Raw genomic sequence first — 24,174 nt, 5'->3', positions numbered from 1 at the left:
GGTTTTCTAATTAAAATCTGCATCATAAAATAGGTTGTGATATAAACAAAACACTAATGCTAATGTTTTTACAACACATTCTTAAGGCATAATAGAACTATTATTTGTTGCTTCTGCAGTTTTGATGCAGTTCACGTGTGGATTACTGACAGGTTCTAATTTACAGGTTTCAGCACCTAATTGAACGATGAATCTGCTTGATATGTTGGAAGATTTCACACTCGATTCATCTTTATTTTGAGTCAATTTTCACTCCAGGTTTAATTGGGATTTGTTCTGATGTGCCCACAAACATCACCTGCATTTTACAATAGGTCTTTATGACAGCAATTCGAGGCGCTTACTCAGTTAATCTTAATCAGACTGGTGTTTCAGGGTGACCAAGCACAACTCTTTACAATTCCGATAGACACAATTGACACTTCAAAGAAACATTGGAAACAACAATCGGCATTTTAAAATGGATAAGAATAGAAGATATGAAAAATTGCCACGTTGTGTATGGAGAGAAATTATGCCAGATGTAACTTCAACAGAGAAGGATTACACCACCAACTGGCACTTACTAAGTTTCTGTTATTGTCCACATGTCCACGAACAATTGAAGAATGGCTATTTCTTGGGCAAGGTGGATACAACTAATTGGAGGTGAACTATATGGAATTCTACAAAGTATCTTCAGTCAATGTAACAAATAATCAGGAAAAGTAGAAACATCAGCCTATGAAAGTTAAAATGGACACAGTAGCAGATGCATGCTACAAATTATTTTTTCTGTCATATTTTATGGTAACAATTGCTGCCAGATTATGTACATGTCCAAGAAACTAAACGCTTTAGCTCAGCCTCAGAGAAACTGAATGCTCCATTTTGTAACTGAACCTTATAGTGCAAGTCACTTCAGCAAATAAAAACCAATAATACTGCTTGGAAGCTACAAAATACAGTTTAAAAAAATTCAAGATTGCTTCAGATGAGTTTGCTACAAAACTAAGTTTCCATGAAGCAAGAGAGACTAAAGGGTTTTTTTTTTGGCTCTGTACCTCTCTTCTACAAATAAGCAACAAAAATGATAAAATTAAAGTCACTTAAGTGGTCAAATAATATACATTTTGCAACATTTCATGCAGCTACTATGAGGTTGCCTGGTACAGTTCGGAAGAAACAACAGTTTCAGAACAATTCTCACTGCACTTCTGCTGCATTCTGACACTCGGCTCGATTCACCTTCACAGTTTTACTGAGATAACACATTAAATCACAGCAACACCTTTAATATGGCACAACTATTGTTGTTAGAATCATGCAAAATGGAAATGCATAGAAACCTATTAACATAATTTTGCTTTAAGATGAAAATAACTAAAAAGATAATCTTACAAGTTTGAGAGCAAACAAGCAGCAAATGAAAGGAAAACCATTTTTCCATTCAGAATTTCATGAAACAAGTGCTATAGAAAACTTGGGCATGAAGCCCATCACTTCGACTGAAACTTCTCCTGCCCCAAATAATGAGAGAGAAGTACTTTATAAACCATAGCCTCAATTTAAATTTATAAAATGAAAGGCAAGATCCACCAGCAGAATTACCAAGGCCGTTAAATTTAGATCATTCAATGTAAAGTGAATGAAATTATGAGCCACAATGAGCAATTATCAGTTTTGGGGAATACAAAAATAATTACTAGATATTATCTTGACATAATAACAAACACTTCATTATACCAAAACATTTTCAAATGAAACAACAAACACAAGTGACCGAATCACATATCCAGAAATATGTAATATATTTGTGGAACAAATATTCAAATACTTGAGTTTCAGAACGTAATGCAGATTACCACTGCTTTAGAAAGACCTTTTTATGCAGCAGCAATTACCATGAATTACAACAAATAAATAATACAACAGGAAAGGAATAATGAGCTATTGTACATTGTCCATTTTTCTTCTTCTGATGGTAAAGGGGAAGAAGCTACTTCTAAAACGTTGAGTGTCGGTCTTCAAGCTCCTGTACCTCCTCTCCAAAAGGTAGTAAGGAGAAGATGGTAAGGATCCTTGGTAACGGATACCGCCTTCTTGAGGCACACCTTTTGAAGATGTCCGTGATGGTAGAGAGGGTTGTGTTGATGATGGAGCTGGCTGAGTCTACAACCCACTGTAGCATCTTGTGATTCGGGTATCAGACCATCCATACTAGGCTGTTGTGCAACCAGTCAGAATCCTCTCCACCATACATCCACAGAAATTTCTAAGTCTTTGGTGACATACTGAATTTCCTCAAACACCTAATGAAGTTGAACTGCTGGCATGCCTTCTTTTTTGTGATTACATCTACAAGTTGGGTCCATGGTAGATCCTCCAAGCTGGTATTTTTAAAAATTGAAGCTGCTCACACTTCTCAACAGTAATCCCTTGTGTTCTCCTGATTTTCCTTTCCTAAAGTCTACTCTCCATTCCTTGGTTTTGCTCAAGTGGAGTGGGATTCTCGTTGTGTCACCACTCAACCAGCCAATCTATCTCACTCCTGTCTCCATATGTAATTCTCCCAACAACGGTGGTATGTTTGGTGAATTTATAAATGGCCTTAGAGGTGGGATGTCAGCCACACAGTGATGAGTGGAGAAAGAGTAGTAGTGGGCTACACAGTCATCCTTGAGATGCACTTATGTTGATTGGAGATGCTACCACTGATCTGCAGAGAGTGGTGCTTCCTGGTAAGGAAGTTGAGATTTGGGTGGCAGAGAGAGAGGCACAGATTAGTACTGAAGGGATGATGGCTTTGAGTGCCGGACTGCAATTGATAAATAGCACCATGACAGTATGTTGACTCATAATGCTACAAAGCCCAGTGGGAAGCCAATGAATTCATCACAGAGTGAAGCATCACTGCAATTTATAGTGTCATATTTTGCTCTGTAGGAAGTAATGGCAAGCAAACCCTGCCAGAGCTGTCGTGCATCTGATTGTGTCTTGTTTCACTCCAAGTTGCCTTTTGATTCTTACAATTGCCTTTTTTCTAATGGCCTAATTCTGACACAATTCAAAAATAACCAAGATCAATAAAGTTAGATTATCATGGCCACTTAGTCATAGTCATGGGACGGCATGGTAACATAGAGGTTCACACGAAGATTTACAGTACCATCGACCTTGGCTCATTTCCCACTGCTGTCAGTAAGGAGTTTGTGCATTCTTCCCATGACCGTGTGGGCTTCCTCCAGGTGCTCCAATTTTCTCCCACAGTCCAAAGATGTACTGGTTGCTAGGTTAATTGGTCATTGCAAATTGTCCCGTGATTTGGCTAGTTACATTGGGGGTTGCTGGGCTTGAAGAGCTGGAAGGGCCTATTCCACACTATATCACAATGAATGAATGAATGGTCATAAACAACAGGAATTCTGCAGATGCTGGAATGGTCATACAGCACAGAAACAGGCCGTTCGGACCAACCATGCCATCTAAGATAGCCCTGTTTTTATACTAGTTATTTTTACTTGCATATTACAATATTCCAATTCAAAAAGTTCACTGGAATGATGTTTTCTCTTCTCTTATCAATAATTCGTTTATGCTAAAAGAGAATCAGGATACAAATTAGAGAAATAAACTTCAAGCTAGACGAGAAAAGAATCATTCACCATTGATGTGGAGAACCCTAAATGCCTTATTACCAAGAATTAAAACTGAGGCATTTGGTACATCAGGGATCAGACAATAAATGAATCTCTTTTCTCTTGTCTGCAAACTCATATACTGTAACCTGCTATTTCAAAATAGACACATAAACTGTACAAGGCAAAGCAATGAAAAACTTCAATAGATGCAACACATGACAGTTTTGTGGAACACTGAGCCCCTTACACACATCAATTCAAATGGAGATTAATTTGGTCTGCCACAGAACTACTGCACTGAAGAATGGATATAGTACATAAAGGCAATTCACAACAACCTACGAGGGGTGATTGATAAGTTTGTGGCCTAAGGTAGAAGGAGTCAATTTTAGAAAACCTAACACATTTATTTTTCAACATAGTCTCCTCCTACATGTACACACTTAGTCCAGTGGTCATGGAACATACGGATCCCTTCTTTGTAGAAGTGGTCCACAGCAGGGGTGATTGATAAGATCGTGGCCTAAGGTAGAAAGAGATGAGTTATTAACTTCAAACTTTCTGCATTATCACTCAAAGAGTTGAACTGCACGTGCATGTAATAAGAGTGTCTTGGACCTCCAGGTGGTCCACAGCAGGGGCAATTGATAAGTTTGTGGTCTAAGGTAGAAGGAGATGAGTTATACCGCTGTCATTACGTGCATGTTCAGTTCAACTTTTGAGTGAAAATGCAGAAAGTTTGAAGTTAATAACTCATATCCTTCTACCTTAGGCCACAAACTTATCAATCACCCCTGCTGTGGACCACTTTCTGGAGGTCCAAGACGCCACCTTCCACAAAGAAGGGATCTGTATGCTCCATGACCGCTGGACTAAGTGTGTAAATGTAGGAAAAGTAAATGTGCTAGATTTTCTAAAATTGACTCCTTCTACCTTAGGCCTCGAACTTATCAATCACCCCTCCTAATTGCATTTAGGAAAATAATTAATCATAGCTTTGTAACAAGCTATGCCGTTGGCAGTGTTGCCAGAATACTACAGGTAGTTTACTAATAAATTTTCAATTTTAAGAGCTGCCGAAACTCATCCTCAAAAATGAATGTGGATATCGAATTGTCTGCTGTTGAATGATAGAAATCTGCCCTTTAACTATCTATATAGAACTGTACTATCATTTGATCAGGACATTCCTTCTCTGATCTAGGAAGCATAGTACAGCTGCAGTCTCGCACTGCCAGCAATCCAGGTTTGATCCTCAGCTCTGGATGCAGCCAGTGCAGAATTTACATGCCCAGCCCAGTCCATCACGGGCAAACCCCTCCCCGCCATTGAGCATATTTACAATGAGCGCTGCCACAAGAATCTATCATCAAGGATCTCCAACATCTAGGCTATGCTCTCTTCACAGTATTGCCATCAGGAGGGAGGTACAGGAGCCTTAGGTTGCATACCACCAGGTTTTTGAACAAACAGGTTTCTGAACCAGTGTGGTTAACTGCACTCACCTCAACTCTGAACTGACTCCACAACCTCCTAAGGATTCTGCAACTCGTGTTCTCATTATTATTTATTTACTTATTTATTATGATCAATAGAATTGTATTTGCACAGATAGTCTTCTTTAGCACATTAGTTATTTGTCAGTCTTTGTGCATAGTTTTTCATTGATTCAATCGCAGTTCTCTGTTCTATACTGAATGTCTACAGGAAGATGAACCTCAGGGTAGTACATGGTGACATACAGACAATGACAGACAAACGCAAACCGGGGAAGTGATGATCCCCTCCTGCAGACTGTTTGAGGTAACATTTTTTATTCTTTCCAACTTCTCTTCTAATATTTGTATATCTGTGCATTTTTAATGCTAGTGTGACACTGTAAATTCCTTTGGGATCAATAAAGTATCTATCAATCAATCAATCACAGGGAGGACACACAAACTCCTACAGATAGTGGCAGAATTGAACCTGGGTCGCTGTTGCTGAAATAACATTGTGCTAACCACTATGCTACATTGCTGCCCTCCAAATGAAATAACATATGTACCATAACATTTCTAATCTGTTAGCACATTAGCAAGGTCAAAGATAGGTACTGATCCTTAGCAACACTGTAAATGGAAGCAAACAAAAAGTACGTGCAGACAAAAATAAAAAGCTCTGGCATTATTTTTTGCATCATTAAGCCAACTTGTAAATCAATAAGTAACAAAAGAAACTCAAGTTTTCCTGTAAACTTAACCTTCTGACCCACCATTTCATCATAAATTATAATAAATTTTACAGTTTGTTCAGACAAGTTAAATGATTTTTTTCTTCTTGATACTGCCTGACCATGGAGTTTTTAACCAACATTTCAGATTACCAATACTGCAGAATTTGCTTTTACAAACCACTTTCCCTACTGAACTGTTAAACTGAATTGTCACAATTTCTTGACTGTACAACTTAAAAGCAAATGCCATTATAAATTTGATGATCTTAAGTCTTCAAACAGAAAGCATATACATTTCCTTCTAAAGTGTTAGAAACGCAATTTCTGACACAATGCAATCTACATATTATGTAGATTTCCGTAATCAGATATTTCAGCTTTTAATATTCTTTAAGTTTAGCAGTATGTAATGAGGTGGATTTTAGACCATTCCACGAGACTACCTGTACATTTCTATTCAGCAGCATTTACTGATTTAGCATCAAACACACAATTCAACGTAAGCAGATAAAGTTAATACATTTATCAAATTATATAAACCACTGTACTCTTATTACACCCAAGATGAAATATTTATATAATTTTTAAAAATATTATAAGTGATTAAATGGTAAAAGGACAAACCTAGCTGTCCATGTTCAGATAACCCAGCTTTAATGGTGTTTATATATTCCAATGTACATTTATACATTAAAAGGCCAAGAAAGAGTGCATGTGAAATGGATTTTTCCCAGTAGTGAGAGTCGAGGACCAGGGGGCACAGCCTCAGAATAGGAGTAATTTGTTTGGACACAGAAGGCGGTGAATCTGTGGAATTTGTCACTACAGACAGCTGAGGAGGCCAAGTTAATGGGTGTATTTCAAGTGGAGGTTGATGGTTTCTGATTTGTAAATGTGTCAAAGGTTATGGAGAGAAAGCAGGAGAATGGGATTGAGAGGGAAAATAAATCAACCATGATCATATGGGCTGAATAGCCTAACCGCTGCTCCTATGCCTTATGGTTTAGGTACTTTGGCCCCAAATTCACTTGCCTTTTAGTCTGTAATATAATTCTTGTACAAGGGCAGGTTTGATTAGTGGCACATTAGGGACATTTAAAAGACATTTAGATAGGCACATGGATGAAGAAAAAATGAAGCACTCTGGGGTTGGGAAAGGTTACAGCAGGTTGAGAGGTCAGCACTACATTGTAGGTCAAAAAGCCGTACTGGGCCGTTCTACGCTCGGCAGTGAAGGACTGTTGATAAAACCACACTTAAGGACAATAAAGGAATGAACATTTTATCAAAGTGGAAGAGGATTTTGGAACATTGAAGTGGCCACACTGTTTCATTTGTAGAATAAGTAAATGGTGTTTACCATGATGAAAATAGAGCACATCTTTCCAAGTTTTTGGAACTATCTTCTTCAAAAGACAAGAGCACTTTAGAAGCAGAGCCTTTGAATATTTTTAAGGCAGAAGTAGATAGATCCTCAATTAGCCAGGAGGTAAAAGCTTACTGTGAAAAAGTGGAAATATAGAAGGGGTTTGCTCTGTAATTTTCAAATCAGTCAAGACCTTGCTGAACATGGAGCTGGCTCAAGCAACAAAATGGTCAACTCTTGTTCTAAACTTTTGCATTTCTATTTGCATTTATATTTAGGAATCCAAAGACTTCACTGAGAAGACAAAGGCTGTCACTGTTCAACATAGATATTTTACCTCCTCAAACAATTTGCAGTCATCAGCAAGATTGTCTCATATTTAACAAAGCTGAAAACAATGGACCATTATTCTCCCATACAGTCTGAAAAATAACTGGACTTTATTCTTCAGTAACTCCCTTGCTGGTCACTTGGAGAAAGAAACTAGCTAAAAAAAAACTAACTAAATGAGATAACTGCCATTGCAAACTGCGCAATATGGTACATGTAGTTTGTCACCATCATTGGCAAATAGTACCTTAATATACTGTATATGCAGTCCTCAGATAATTATTAATTTTTTTCAAGGTCTCAGTAACTTAGACAATTTTTCTTTCTTTGCAATAACTTGAAGAACAGAAATCATTATTAGGCCATGATTTTGTACAGGCAACATTCAGAATTATTGTACTGACTATACAGCAGACAGTAAACACAAGATGGCAGAAACACATGCTAAACCAGTTGGCGTAACTAAACAGAATGGGATGGTCACAGTGTTCAATACTTTTAATGGATTTATTGAAACCAGTTGAATGCAGGCAGTTCTATTAGAGCAGGAGATTGATTGACAGTTGCGTGCATTACAATAACAAAGGAACACATTTGCAGAAAGAGGAAATAGTGAAAGTACAAGGTGTATTAAATTTTATATGTTAACACCAGTAGTTCAATTATTAATTCATTGGAGGCACTGATGATAAATTATAATGTCATTGCATTGAGAAAAGCCTAGGAATGGAGTCTTAGATTAGATTAGATTATGAGGACACTCAGTCCTCGTTTATTGTCATTTAGAAATGCATGCATGCATTAAGAAATGATACAATATTCCTCCAGAGTGATATCACAAAAAAAGGACAAACCAAAGACTGACACTGACAAGACCACATAATTATAACATATAGTTATAGCAGTGCAAAGCAATACCATAATTTGATAAAGAACAGACCATGGGAACAGTAAAAATAAGTCTCAAAGTTCCGATCGACTCCCGATAGTCCCCGATAGCAGGCGGCAGAAGGGAGAAACTCTCTCTGCCATAAACCTCCAGGCACCGACAACTGTCGATGCATTGGAAGCACCCAACCCCAGCCAACTCTGAGTCAATCGAAAACTTCGAGCCTCCGAGCATCATCTCTGCCGAGTGTCTTGACCCTGTCCTGGCTGCCGAGCAACAAGCAAAGCCGAGGATTCCGGGCCTTCCCCTCCGGGCACCCTACTTGACAGATTACAGGTATCATTCACCGGAGTGGCCGTGGAATGGAGTCTTATTCTTAGTTACCAAGAACTCAGCATTTATAGAGAAGAAAGGAGAGTAGAAAAGAATTGATTAAAGTTGGAACTGTACTGCAGCACTAAATAGATTCAAATCAAGTTGTTACATTTCTGTACTTTTTTTTTGTGGTCCAAACTGTGAAGAGATTGGTGAAATGTTCCAAGCAATGTACTCAAATGCTGTGATTAAAAAGTATTTTTGAGTTATTAATTGCTCTACATTGACATGTAAAAACAGGGTAGGAAAACAAAAAAATATCAGCATGAATCCAATGCAAGGAGAAACAGTGGTAGTACTAATCCTGGGAAATAAAACATAACAGGTGAAGTGTATTGCAGGAGGAGATTACATAGCTAATAGTGGTTTAGAGCCACTGAGGAAAAAGACTGGAATTATCAGAGGCAAAATGTCCGTCTGGAGAAGCATCAATTGTAACATTTAAGAGATCAAGCAAATTTATATCAGAGAATTAGTACTGAAAGGCAATCAATGAGAGAAGTTCAGGTAGAAACTAGCCATATTTCTTTGAAAAACAAAATGGATGTTTAATACACAGAATCAAAGCTAAAAACAAAAATGAATGTAGGTTTATAATAAATATGCACAGCAAGACTGATTTAATAATCATTATAAAAATAAGAATTAAAATGGAAAAGTTTCAACAAAATAGGTCAACACTCAAATTTGAACAGAGTCAAAAAAGATGACAAGAAATTACCAAGGGAAGAAACTGGGCTTTTAAAATGTTAACATTACTCCTCGGTCTTCAGAACGAAAGTAAATAGCATGAAGATTTTAAAAAATGATTTGATGGCAAGGAGTGAGAAAAAATATTAAAACGAGAATTACTAAATCATCTGGTCACAATGGATTGCAAAGATGCAAAAAACACAGTTAACTATAATATTGCATCCTTGCCATTAAATAATGGGAAAATAGCAATACACCAAAAACCTACAAAAATGAGTTAACTTCAATGGTAGAGGTTTGTGGAAATCATAATCAAGCACGAAATAAATTAACAGTAGGAAAAGAACGAGTTTATCAAGCAGAGCCAACATGAATTTAAAAGTTCGAAGTTCACAGTGGATACAAAGAAACCCCATATAATCAATGAAAAGTCATTTGTGGAAAAGACAATACAAACACAAAAAATGTAATTGTAAGCAAAAAATCTCACGAACATGATGAAAAGTCCTTGAAAGTGAGTCAATAGGCTGTGCAAACAGTTCGGTTTTGGGGGTGAGCAAAGTTCAGAATCAGATTTAATATCACTGGCATAGGCCATGAAATTTGTTGTCTTTGAGGAAGCCATACATAATAACAGAAAAAATGTGAATTATAGTAAAAATATATATAGATATATAAAGCAGTTAAATTAGTGCAAAATTAGAAATAAAAAAGTAGCAAAGTAGTATTTACTTTGGTTGAGTGGGTGCCTTCAGGCTTCTGTACCTCGTTCCTGATGAAAGCAATGAGAACAAGGCAAGACCTGGTTGATGGTAGTCCTTAATGATGGATGCCGCCTTTTTGAGGCATCGGTCCTTGAAGATGTCCTGGATACTAGGAGGCTAGTGCTCATGATGGAGCTGATTAGGTTTACCACTTTCTGCAGCTTATCTCAATCCTGTGCAGTAGCCCCTATTTGAAACAGTGATGAAGCCAGTCAGAATGCTCTGCACAGTTGCCACCTGTAGGAATTTGCGACTGTCTTTGGTGATGTACCAAATCTCCTCAAACTCCGAATGAAATAAAGCCGCTCTCATGCCTTCTTTGTAACTGCATTGATACGCTGGATCCAAAAATGGACCAGATATTGACACCCAGGAACTTGAAAGCGCTCACTCTCTCCACTTCCAATCTTCCTACGAGGACTGGTGTGTGTTCCCTTGTCTTACCCTTCTGAACCCCACAATCACTTCTTTGGTCCTACTGATGTTGAGTGCAAAGTTGTTGCTGTGACACCACTCAACCAGCGGAAACATTTTGCTCTTGTACATCCTCTCATCACCATCCGACTTTCTGCCAACAATAGTTGTATCGTCAGTGACTTTATAGATGGCATTTAAGCTGTTCCTAGCCACACAGTCAAGGGTGTAGTCATGGGTATATCCCCTCTGATTCAATAGCCTGATGGTTGAGTAATAACTGTTCCTGAACTGGGTGGTGTGGTTTCTGAGGCTCCTGTACCTCCTTCCTGAAGACAGCAGTAAGAAGAGAGCATAGCCTGGATGGTGGAGGATCGTTGATGATGGATGCTGCTTTCCTGCAACACTGTTCTTTGTACATGTGCTCCATGGTAGGGAGGGCTTTACCCATGATGGACTGGGTACATCCACAACTTTCTGTAGTCTCTTGCAGTTCAAGAGCATTGGTTGAATGCCCTAGTGAGTGGACTTCCATTGATTCTGTTATATTTACTATTATTGTTGAGTATTCCCACAAGAAAATGAACCTCAGGGGTGTATATGGTGACATATGTACTTTGATAATAAAATCTACTTTGATGTTTGAACTTTTGTGATGCAAGGCCACACATCTATGAAAGTCTGCCTAAGCTTTGGATGACATGCTAAATCATTGCAAACTTCTAAGAAAGTAAAGGGCTGATGTGCTTTCTTTGTAATGGCGCTTTTGTGCTGGACCCATGACAGATCCTCTAATCCTCAGATCCATTAACACCAAGGAATTTAAAGCTGCTGACACTCTCCATCTCTGATCCCCCTGTGAGGACTGGCTCATGGACCTCCAGATTCTTCCTCCTACAGTCAATAATCAGTTCCTTGGTCTTACAAATATTAAGTTTGAAATTGTTGTTGTGGCACCGCTCAGTCAGATTTTCAATCTCCCTCCTATATGCTGATTCATTACTACTTTTGATTCAGCCTATGACAGTGGTGTCGCAGCAAACCTGAAAATGGCATTGGAGCTGTGCGTAGCCTCACAGTCCTAAGTATAACACAAGTAGAGCAGGTGGCTAAGCACTCAGCCTTCTGGTGCACCTATGCTGTTGGTGATTGTGGAGGAGATGCTGTTAACAATCCAAATTGACTGGGGTCTGCAAGTGAAAAAATCGAGAATTTAGTTGCACAAGGAGATATTGAGGCCTAGGTCTTGGAGCTTTTTGATTAGTTATGAGGGAATGATAGTATTGAATGCAGATCTGTAGTCAACAAAGAGCATCCTGATGTATGAATGTTCACTGTCCATATGATTTAGAGTTGAGTGAAGAGCCAATGAAATAGCACCTACTGTTGACCTGTTGTAACGGTAGGCAAATCGGAGCAGATCCAAGTAGCTTCTCAGGAAGGAGTTGATATGCTTATCAGCAACCTCTCAAAGCACTTCATCACAATGGATTTAAGTGCTACTGGATGACAGCCTTTGAGGCAGGTTACCACGTTCTTCATGGGTACTGGTATAATTGAGCCTGTTTGAAGCAGGTGGGCACCTCAGACTGCCAAAGCGAGAGGTTAAAAGGTATCAGTGAACACTCTAGCCAGTTGATCAGCACAGCACTTCAGTACTCACCTGGGTACCCTGTCTGGGCCAGATGCTTTCCGTGGGTTCACCCTCCTGAAGAATGCTCTCACATTGGCATAAGAGACCAAAATCACAGGGTTATCAGGGGTTGGGCAATTGGACAGATTATGAAGAGGATCAATATATCAGAATGGTGGAAAAGTTTTCCAAAGTCAAAAGATGTAGATGTTGACTCTTAGTGGGTCAACAGGAGTGAGGACTGTGCAAAAAATGAACAGCAGTGTAGTAGCTTCCAGTTTGACAGGCAGCTCATTACTCAAAAGACTAAAACACTGTTGTAGCTGGCTGCTCAAGTAAAGCCTTTGCAAATTAAAATTCAGAAATAAATAGGTTAGCTGGACATGATTATTCGTCTCATTACAATGTTAATATCAGAATACTCATGTTGCCTAATGGCACAGGAGAACATTTGACCAATCGAGTTTTTCCACTAGCTCTCATAACAAACCCTCCAACTCCATTCATTTCCCTGAAATCTACTTCTCTGTCACATACTCATTGACTTTTCTCATCATATACCTAATTTATGATGGGTAATTTAAAGTAGTCAACTAACCTACCATGATATAGGAGGAAATAAAAACGCCAGGGAGAAACCCATGCAGTCACAGGTACAATATGAAGACTTGAAACAGTCAACACCAGAGATCAGCAAAGGCAGGTCATTAATCAGTCAAGCTGCAACACTACCTGTACATCATTGTGCCACCCAGAGTTCGTATCCCAACTACTACAAAAACCTAAATCTTCAGAATGACACACAAAAATTCCACAGCTGAAGTAATTTTATAAACTTAAGAAATGTATTGTTCTCGATAATATCATGCTACCAAAGAAACCACCTAAGGTTCACTTAGTAAGTAATTAAAACAGACATTGTCTTCCTTTATTAACGCAAAGCATTTTGTTTTAAGCAGCTTTTTGCATCCAAAAATTTGTGGTTGAGTTGACATGTCAAGTTAAATGGTTGCCAATTGCTTTGCCCTGTCATGTCACAGAGTATTTTCTAGCATGTCTTCAGGGAGAATAGGGTTTATAAATGCAAGTAAGCGATTCACTTCAACTTGACAAATGAGCTCTCTAGAAATACATACATGGAATACAAATGAAGTTAAACCAGAACAAGGATCCGTGAAAAATATGGTGCTGAAGGAATAACAGCAGCGCAGTATCATAACCCTTTTGAGATTCACTTTTGCAGCAAAACATTTTAGATAGTTTCTGCAAATACAACAAAAACACTACACATGGTTTTCATTTCAAAATTAGTAATAATCTACAATACTCAAATATGCAGCCATGAAACTTTTTATGTATGAATCTTGTTCCTGACTGCTTGTGTCAAACTGGGACACCTGAATCATAGGGCCAGAACCTTGGTGTAATAATAGTCACTGAAGTGATTACGCATATTGAAACACTTGAAGTCATGATTTTGAGATCAATATGTAGAGTGCCTCAGGCACATCTGAAAATAAATAAAATTCAAAAGCTGAGGGAAAACAAACACCAAATAATTACACACGTACAACTGACTTTGACATCAATTATGTCTGGATTTAAAAAAAACATGTTCTTCATTTCAAGATCGGTAAAAATCCCATGACTGAACCAGAATTTCAGCTCTTTATCCACCACCAGTTAAATCAACCAGCCAAATCATATTTTTGTGCATTACAGCATATAAATGCATCCTGTAATTCTTTATAAACATGAGAGCAACACAAAATATTAAAGCAAAAAATGTAAACACATGAGATATAATATTTTCTTAGCAGTGCATAGCAAAGAAACTGACATAAACCCTCTTACTCTGATGCATGGCAAAGTATATTAGCTTCCAGTTTAATAATTCAACTGTAGATTTTCAACCAGATTTTTAAATCTATTCATGGTTTTCTTATGTCTGGAACATCTTCCAGTCCTTTAACTCTCAGATCACTGTATTCCTCCAATTTGGGCCTTCTTTGCCCAATCCAAATTTAAAATTAAATTATGAGCAGCTGTCTAGTCCTGCTGCCAAAATTCCCTTCCTAACTATTTTTTAAAAATCCTCTAAGATGCTTCAAGTTACCTTCTGCACAACTTTTGAACATCTTTTCCAATAGTTCAGTATATCTTACATTTATACAAATAAAACCTAAACTCTTTTATCCAATTCCATCAACATATCCATCTATCTACCCATTTATCTTTGCTAATACACTCATCTTCCTCTTACATCCATCCATCTTAACTGCCCTGCCTGAGTGTAGGTTCTACATTTCAGTCATTGCCTGAGTGAAGAGTTACGAGTACAACTAAAAAGGATTTTATTTTATTTGAGTACTTAAGGCAACTTTTTCTGGTCTTCTCAACAAATTAAATTCTTTTCCCTTCCATTTCAAAGCATTTCATAGTCTTGAAGACCTCTATCAAGCCATCAAGCCATCCCCTCCAAATACTCTATTAGATACTCTATTAGATCCTGAGCAAGTTCAATGCTTCCCGCCCCCCCCAATTGTAATAATCCCTAGTTTAAATATTGAGGGAATCTATATTTTTAAAAAATCTTCCCCAATGCAGCAATCTTATTATGACATCGCTGACTGCACTCTTCCTCCAAATATGATGTAATACTCCATGTAAATGTTAGTGACAACTACTGTCAAGTAGTAAAGATAATTTCTTCATTTTAAAAGCGTTATTAAACTTACTATTTTTAATGAACTGACTCATTTTAAACTTTAATATAAAGTGCAAAAATTCAAAACTCACCATCTCTCCTAAAGAAGCAGCAAACATATGAATAAGTGGAGCCTCTTTAGTAGATAGCAGTGGACCCAGCACAGACTTTGTGCACTCGTAGGTTACAAAGAAAAGAGCAGCTGAAATTAAAGATATACAAAATATGAAGATTGAAATCAGTGGAAAATTGAAGTGTGATCAAATTACTCAAAAAATAATTTCCAGTACACTCAAAGATTGAACTTTGAACATTCTGTGATTAACTCACTTAAATTTGAACACATCTTCTTCTTCATGTGCCTTGCGCGTTACATGCCTGGGTGACCATAGCTTTCCACATCCAACGGTCCCATGCAGCGTCAATGATATCTCGCACACTTAGATCTGTTAGTTCTTTCACAGTGTCCATATATTTTCTTCTTTGCCTTCCTCTTCCGCGTTTCCCAGGCCTTGTAATATAAGGCATTCTATTTCTCCCTTTCTGGTGACATGGCCCAGGAATTTAAGTTTCCTCTCATTTAATGTTCTCATTAAAGAGCTTTTTGTATGGGATTGGAGTACTGTCTCATTAGTTACCCTATCTCTATATAATATTTTCAGCATTCTTCTAAGAAACCATATTTCTGTTGCTTCTAAGTTTCTTTGGCATTCTGGTGTTATAGTCCATGTTTCGGAAGCATACAGCATGATTGACCAGATGTAACATTTTAGGAGCCTAAGCCTTCTTGTCATAGAAATGTGTCTGTTGGTAAAAATGGTTTCATTTTTTGGAATGCTGCCTGGCCTGCTGCGTTCACCAGCAACTTTTGCGTGTGTTGCTTGAAATTCCGGCATCTGCAGATTTCCTCGTGTTTTCATTTTTGGAAGTTGGTTTTGGCAATGGCAATTCTTCTTTTTATTTCTACTTTACTTCTAGCATCTTGTGATATAAAGCTACCAAATTAAAGCTGGTCTTTTGTTCAATTGAACACATAACACTTAAAATTGCATCTATTTCATCATTAAAGTATAAATCAAGAACATTTGACTTTCAAAAGTTTCACTCAAATTTAATTCTAGCCTCTCTGCACTTGGCATATGCCATGCAGAAATTAAATAATATATACCATTATAAATTAACATTATTTAATGTCATCTTATTTCAAAATAGTGGTCTTTTTGAATCTGGATGATCTATATAATGTCAGTGGTACTAGCGTGGGGTATTAAACTGCAGCTGGCAATGAAATAATGTTGGATTGGATGGCTTCTGACTAATTTTTCATATTTTTATACATTAAAGTGCAGGAAATAAAAACAAGAAAAGATTTAACTGCATTAAATTAATTTTCACTTGCAGCAAAAGATGATTGAGCAGACTAACATATTTTATGTTACCTCTAATTTTCAACAAAGTTACAAACAGAAACAAATGTGACAAGTCAGAGCATAAAATTATGAAAAAGATTCATGTCAATGCAAGATAAGGACAAAATGTAAATTTTAGTTGTTAAAATAAACTTGGAGTAACTTAAAAGAAAAAAATAATGCACACGCTCAAGATTTGAACACAGGCACGTTGTACAAGATTGCCAACTTGCTGCCTGCATGCAACAGAAAACAGAGCATGATTAATTTTGAAAAGCATGTAAGCAAGGAGTACAAGTCTCTGACACATTTCAACCTGATAGTGTGGATAAGGGCTAAGGACAGTGGAAATTTCACATTGACAATAATATTTGCAGCATAATGATGAATAATATTACACCACAGTTCAAGCATTTTGGAAAAATCACTATTATCAGTGCTTTGAGTCTTTGATCACAGAATGATATACACACCACTGCCGCACAGAAGCAACTGAACATCATCAATAGCAATGTACTTTTTTTAAAAAAGAATTGTTAGCAACTACTATATGACATGGAAGGAAGAAATTTGTAATCCATTTTCAACAACTTAGCCAAATGGAATATATAATAGAAATTTGATTATGAAATCAAAATGCTCCTTAAAAGTGCAAGCACGAGGAAATCTGCAGATGCTGGAAATTCATGCAACACACACAAAATGCTGGTGGAACGCAGCAGGCCAGGCAGCATCTATAAGAAGTAATATAGTCGACGTTTTGGACTGAGACACTTCGTTAGTCCTGACGAAGGGTCTCGGCCCGAAATGTCAACTGTACTTCTATAGATGCTGCCTGGCCTGCTGCGTTCCACCAGCATTTTGTGGGTGTTGCTCCTTAAAAGTAATTGTCTCAAATATGTTTTCTTGTTAAATGTGCTCACTTTAGTAATGATTCTGCGCATCTTGGAATCAAGTTCAAGTCTAGCCACACATTACTGTAGTCCTTGAGACTGAATTATCAGATAAAACTCAAAACCTAGTTCCATTGCTGTCTTCAGATGGATGTAAGTAGATTACACCAGACAAAAGACCAGTGTACCTTATGGATTGTGGGCTGCTGATCATGAAAACCACCATGAAATTTCCCCATCACACACCATTTTATTTCTAAATCACCTATATTTGATATTTCAATTCATAATTCAAGTCAGAATAATTAATGCCAAGATTAAGGAAAGCACTTTTGTTATAGACCACAGAAATCTATAGCACATTACAGGCCCTTCGGCCCACAATGTTGTGCCAACCCTGTAACCTCCCCTAGGATCTGCCTGGAATTTCCCTACTGCATAGCCCTCTATTTTTCTAAGCTCCATGTACCAATCTAAGGGGCTCTTAAAAGACCCTGTTGTATCCACGTCCACCACCACCGCCCACTGCATTCCACGCATCCACCACTCTCTGTGTGAAAAACTTACCCTAGGTACATATTTCCAAGCACCTTGAAACTATGCCACCACGTGTTAGCCACTTCAGCCCTAGGAAAAAGCCTCTGGCTATCCACATGATCAATACCCCTCATCATCTTATCCACCTCTATCAAGTCACCTCTCATCCCCCGTCGCTCCAAGGAGAAAAGGCCAAGTTCACAACCTATTCTCATGAGGTACGCCCTCCAAACAAGGCAACGTCCCTGTAAATCTCCCCTGCACTCTCCCTATGGTATCCAGATCCTTCCTGTAGTGAAGTGATCAGAACTGAACACAGTACTCCAAGTGGGGTCTGACCAAGGTCTTGTACAGCTGTAACATTACGTCATGGTTTTTGAACTCAATCCCACAGTTGATGAATGCCATCATACGCCCTCTTAACAACACCATCAACCGGAAACACACTATATGCCTTCTTAACAACATTGTCAACCTGCGTTTTATTTTCTCCCCCACCCCTCTCCCACTCCTGCAGTGCTGGTTCACAAATCAAACAGGTCATCAATATCAAGTAATTTGAAGAACCTCTAGTGGGGCCAGAAAAAAAAATCACATGGAAAGCATTCAAGGATGTTGCTGAAAATTTTCTTGGCAACTACCGAGCACCAGACTACGTGCAGCTGGTTGACAACATGCTTCAAGCATACAGAAACGTGAAGTGCAATCTGTCACCAAAGATTCATTTTCTGCATTCCCATTTAGACTCCTTCTGTGCAAATCTTGGCGCTGTCAGTGACGAACATGGTGAAAAGTTTCATCAGGACACTGTGGTCATGGAGAAACAGTATCAGAGCAACTGGGATCCATCAATGTTGGCTGATTATTGTTAGACACTTAAGCGAGAAGCCTCAGACACTGAGTACAGACGAAAATCATCAACAAAACATTTTTATTTTAGTTGAACTACTGCAGCGTCAGCACTGCTATGCAATTCAGCACATTATATTCAGTAACAGTTAATTTATTATTTCTCCAAAATCCAACATGATACAAGTAGTCTGAAATTATATTTGTGTTCAGCTTCAGGCAGTTTATCACAAACAAAAAGTCTGAGGAAGCAACATTTTCAAAAAAAATTGCTGTCCAGTCCAGTGTTATATGAGACAATTAATTCAAAAGAATGGAGAGTTCTCTTGGCATTGTTGCCAATAAAAAAAACACATCAAGCCATTTATCACATTTTACCCACGGAGCAATCTATTGCCAATTTTCCAAATTTTACAACAGGGACTAAAATTACATCTAGTATACAAATACTTTGAGAAATACAGTACACGAGAAGACAATATAAATGCAAGTTGTTCATTCCAAAAGCTTTCCCGAGTGATACTAAATAGGAAGCCCCTATGTAGAAATAGCGACATAGATAGAACTATTTGTAGGGATCATGGGTTTGGGAAGTCCTGGTACTTTGGCAAGTTGTTGCAGTGTTGATCCTATAGCTCACACACACCACAGTCATGGCGAGGTGAGGGCAGAGAGAGCAACTGCTCAAGATTTGGATAGTGTGCAGATCAGATTGATTTGTTATGGATGGTATTGAGCTTGAGTGCTGTTGAAGCTGCATTCATTTAGGAAAGTGCAGAGCACTAAGATGAACGAATAGCTTTGGAGAGTCAGGAGGCAAATCATTCAATGTAGAGTGTCAAGTGTCACATTTGCTGTAATAACTATAGCATTTGTTTAGTTGATTCAGTGACAGCAAAATAGTAACTAATGAGAGAGATATGTCAAGGAAAGATAAAAAGCCCTGCACTTGGAAATATTGACTGCTTGCTACCTTTGTGTGGTATGAATATTAATTGCCCCTTATTACAATATGTCTGAACACTATGCATTGGTGTGCTTCATTCAAACAGGCAGCAAATGCAACCGAACACCGATCAATCAGTACCCCAAGACACAGGAGCAGAATTTGGCCATTCAACCCATTGAGTCTGTTCTGCAATTCAATCATGACATTTATTATCCCTCTCAACCCCATTCTTCTGCCTTCTCCCTGTAAATGACACCCTACTTCACTGGTCCCCAAACTCCGGGCCGCAAAGCATGCAGGGCTACAGCAGTAGCCGGAGCGCAGCCAGCACATCTTTAAGAAAAAAGCCAAAATAAACATGCTAATTAATTAGGTGCCGCCCGGCACGTAAATGTCAGCGCAGATCAGAGGCGATTGCCGATTTCACTTGCTCTACGCGACGTTCACTCCTCTTTCCAAGGCGCTGGAGCCTTTAGCTGTTCCATTGTTTGGTCAATTTAAACACCAGCCCAGACGGGCTGAAAAGACAGGGCTATCAGGATCGAGGTGACATGTTGAATCTACACAAACTTCTAATAAAGTGTAGGCACTGCCGTGCTTTCTTTGTAATGACAGTTACATGCTGGTCCCAGGACAGATCCTCTGACACTTTTCAGAGAGAGAAACGTCGATCCTTAATGCCAAAGAATTTAAAGTTATTGACCCTCTCCACCTCAGTTCCTCTAATGAAGACTGGCTTCTGGGTGGCACCTAATTAATTAGCTTGTTTACTTTGGCTTTTTTCTTAAAGATGTGCTGGGTGCACTCCAACTACCGCTGCACCCCTGCATGCTTCGCGGCCCAGTATCAGTCCATGGCCTGGGGGTTGGGGACCACTGCCCTACTTAACCAAGAACCTATAAATCCATTGACCTGGTCTCCACAGATGTACTATCCTCTGGCTAAACAAAACCCTCCTCATCTCTGTCTTAAAGAAACGTTCTTCTAATCTTGAGACTTTGCCCTCCGGTCCTTGATTCCCCCACTACTGGAAACATTCTCTCCATGTCCACTCTAACTAGTTCTTTCAATATTTGGTTGGTTTCAACGTCACCCCACCTCATTTTTCTAAACTCCAGCAAGCACAGGCGTAGAGTCATCAAATGATCTTCAAATGTTAACACTTTCATTCCAGCGAACTCTTCTGGGCTCTCCATTGCCAGCACATCCTATCTTTGATATGGACCCCAAAACTGTTTACAATAGTACAAGTGCAATGTCACCAATGCCTTAAAGCCTCCACATTACATCATTGCTTTTATATTCTCCTCCTCTCCAAATGAATGTTAACATTGCATTTGCCTTCCGTACTACTGAGTCAACTTGCAAGTTAGCCACCAGGGAATCCTGCACTAGGGCTACCAAATCCCTTTGTATGTGATTTCTGAATTCATTCCCTGTTTAGAAAATAGTCTGCACCTTTATTCCGTTTGCCCAAGTGCATGCCCACACAGTATTCCATCTGCTACTTTTTTGCTCATTCTAATGAGTCCATTTTTATATCTGACTTCATGGCAGCAGGGAGATCACCAGCAAGGCAACTGAGAATGCCGGACACAAGACAACAGTCTGGCCAACGACAATTACAATGATTCCATATGCATGACAAAGATCGAAGTAAAATCAAAAGCAGCCACTTTGATCTCTGGAATTCTGGTATTTATTCCACGCTTAGACCATGACTGCTAAGGTCATCTGGTGCTGTGGCCCTGACAATATCTAAACTAAGCGGTGAACACATCAAGGAATAAGTCAACAGCACCGCCCACAGTAGCTAATGGCTATAAAAGACTGATGGAGTAATGATTAGCTGAATTAGACTTCTACCACTTTCTATGTTCAAAGCAAACTTGGCAACTACATTATTGTTTAGATGCTAGTGTTGTAGTTGTTCGATTTGAAGTGCTATAAATTTTGCATCACCAATCCTCAAAAAGTAGGTGCATATTTGGGACCTTATAAGTTTTGTTGCAGCCAATGTGCTTGGCTTTTTCAAAGATTCAAAGTACATTTACCAAAGTATGTATGCAGTAAACAACCCTGAAATTCATCTTCCCCACAGCCAGCCACGAAACAAAGGAAAACATCAATACCCCCCATGGGCATAAAAAGACAAATCGTGCAAACTGCAACAAAAAAAATGTGAAACACAAAATCAAGAGACCAGGCATATTTCTGTTCAGCTCAGTGTTACCTGTAGGCCGCACCGATTCAAAATCACCCAAAATATCAAGAAAAGTAGTGACCGGAAATACATCACAGCATGAACTACAGAGTCCAATCAACAAAACAGTGCTGATTAAACCTTGCTCTGGCACCAACCTCCGACAGCATTCAGGGAAAGAGACCATTTGAATGCAGAGACCTTCCTTAGGGAGCAGTGAGCAAGAGGCTGGTCGACGGTGCTGAACACACACTTGCCTCGATGATTTCAATCTTCCTCAGCACTTTAGTTGGTGAGAGTGGTGAGGAATGGAGTCAATCATGGGCTCACACACTCCACCTCCAAGCTCAATGGCCCCAAGACTCATGGAGACAGCAAAGCACCAGATTGCTCAATCAGCTCAAAAACACAACCAAAATGTAGATCACGGGCACCGAACAGTAGATCACAGCCTCCAACAGTAGCAGAACCGCATTTGGAAGAAAAAGATGTAAAAGAAGTGAACAGTAGTTTTGTGAACCATGGGGGGGGGGGTGGGGGAAGTCACCCTTGGGCAGTGTTGTACGCTACCACCATCTTCTTTTGGATTTCATGATTTTTGTGTTAGTAAATCAGATTTATGGAGGATTGAAACTACTATGAATAGGAGCTTATATGAGGCTCAAAGAGGATCATCCACTCAGCACTTCTGGCTGATTATGGTTGTAAATTCTTCAGCCGTGGATTTTCAAAAACACGCCAGCTTCTTTCATCTTTGAAGATGAGTGTTCATCATTAAAGGTGGGTTGGCTAGGCTCCAATTGTTGGAATCAGTTAGCTGTCTGTCTATACGATGTTGCCTCTCCTCAAAATATTTCAATGTAGTTTAAGCTGAGTTTGGTGCTGCCCCTGGAACACCTTAGTACATTTCTCGATAAATTAGTATCTATCACTTACATTGATGATGATAGGACAGAAAGGGATTTACCAGATTATAAGATTACAGATTGTAGAAATATATTTCTGCTGGCAAAAATATATAGATCAGTTTTGAAGTGAGAAATGAGATAATAATCCACCCCATTTAACACAAATGGGACACTTCATATTGTACTGGAGAATTTTGTCACACTGAAAACAGCTATTAAACAAAGCACTCACAGCAAGCAATACAAAATCAAAAATTAATCACCCAGCAGTAAAGAAATAAAATACACATTTCAGAACTGACACAGCTGATACGCTGCATTCAAAGAATTTTAAATTATTTGCAATAAGTCCTTATTAACTTACTTGTAATTGTATTAGTTACAAATTTTTGGCAAAAGTGTGTCCTGAAACTTAAGGCATTGTCTTCTCTAATTCAATAAAACTGAAACAAAGTGAGTTTTTGAACGAAAAATGTTTGAAAAATAGAATAAAGCCCTTTCTGCGGAGCGGCGCCATCTCGCAGTGAACCTTCAAGATGACTAACACCAAGGGTAAAAGGCGCGGAACACGATACATGTTCGCAAGGCCTTTCCGCAAGCATGGACCTGTCCCCCTGTCTACCTATTTCAGTATATACAAGAAGGGAGATATTGTTGACATCAAGGGCACAGGTACTGTTCAGAAGGGCATGCCTCACAAATGTTATCACGGGAAGACTGGAAGAGTTTATAATGTTACACAACATGCTGTGGGCATTATTATCAACAAGCAAGTCAAGGGCAAGATCCTTGCCAAAAGAATTAATGTGCGTGTGGAGCACATTAAACATTCAAAAAGCAGAGACAGTTTTCTGCTTCGTGTGAAAGCAAATGAACAGGCAAAGGAAAAGGGGACTTGGGTTGATCTGAAGCGGAAGCCTGCTGAGCCCAGGAAGGCACACTTTGTGCGAACGAAGGCCAACATGCCACAGCTGCTGGAGCCTATTCCATACGAGTTCATGGCATAATTGTTATAAACTTGAATAAATGTCTCTCTCTCCAAAAAAAAAATAGAATAAACTAAATACACCAGGCAAGTGATGTCTGCAGTTAAAAGTGGTATAAACTCAAAATTTCTATATAATATTGCCATATCTATCTATTACTGTATATTAAACTGAAGCAGGCTTGATAACTGTAGTCAAAATATGTGGAAAAATTAAGCAGTAAAACTGCACAATTAATAAATGGAAAAGGACAGAGGATGATAAATAAACTATAGGCCCAGGCAACACACACTATTTCAAAACAACACAGCAGAACTTTGATCACAGCAGACAGCCTAATCTGATTGCAAATAAGAGTATCATTTTCACGTTGTGATTCAAAGATTTATACTCATTTGTTTAGTTGCAATTGTAAAATCTCCTATGAAACAGCA

The 24,174-nt window shown here is 38.7% G+C and overlaps 2 protein-coding genes across 4 annotated transcripts in view; one reads left to right on the top strand and one right to left on the bottom strand.

Annotated features, from left to right (window-relative positions):
• The window catches only part of slc25a26 (solute carrier family 25 member 26), a 241,053-nt gene that overhangs the window by 199,203 nt on the left and 17,676 nt on the right, over positions 1 to 24,174 (bottom strand). For all 3 annotated transcript variants that reach the window (XM_072280527.1, XM_072280530.1, XM_072280528.1), the window contains exon 3: positions 15,099 to 15,208. In XM_072280527.1, coding sequence (XP_072136628.1) covers positions 15,099 to 15,208 — 110 coding nt within the window. The remainder of the gene's footprint in view (positions 1 to 15,098; positions 15,209 to 24,174) is intronic.
• LOC140210860 (large ribosomal subunit protein eL21-like) lies at positions 23,253 to 23,798 on the top strand. The gene has a single exon (XM_072280120.1). It carries the CDS (start codon positions 23,291 to 23,293, stop codon positions 23,759 to 23,761), a length of 471 nt encoding a protein of 156 aa, XP_072136221.1. The 5' UTR covers positions 23,253 to 23,290; the 3' UTR covers positions 23,762 to 23,798.

The sequence above is a fragment of the Mobula birostris genome, chromosome 16 (genome assembly GCF_030028105.1).
Source record: "Mobula birostris isolate sMobBir1 chromosome 16, sMobBir1.hap1, whole genome shotgun sequence".
Taxonomy (NCBI): domain Eukaryota; kingdom Metazoa; phylum Chordata; class Chondrichthyes; order Myliobatiformes; family Myliobatidae; genus Mobula; species Mobula birostris.
This window is presented reverse-complemented; position numbering and strand designations above follow the sequence as displayed.

Excerpts from the sequence above, each read along its gene's own strand:
- LOC140210860 (XM_072280120.1), top strand. The coding sequence starts at position 23,291 with ATGACTAACACCAAGGGTAAAAGGCGCGGAACACGATACATGTTCGCA.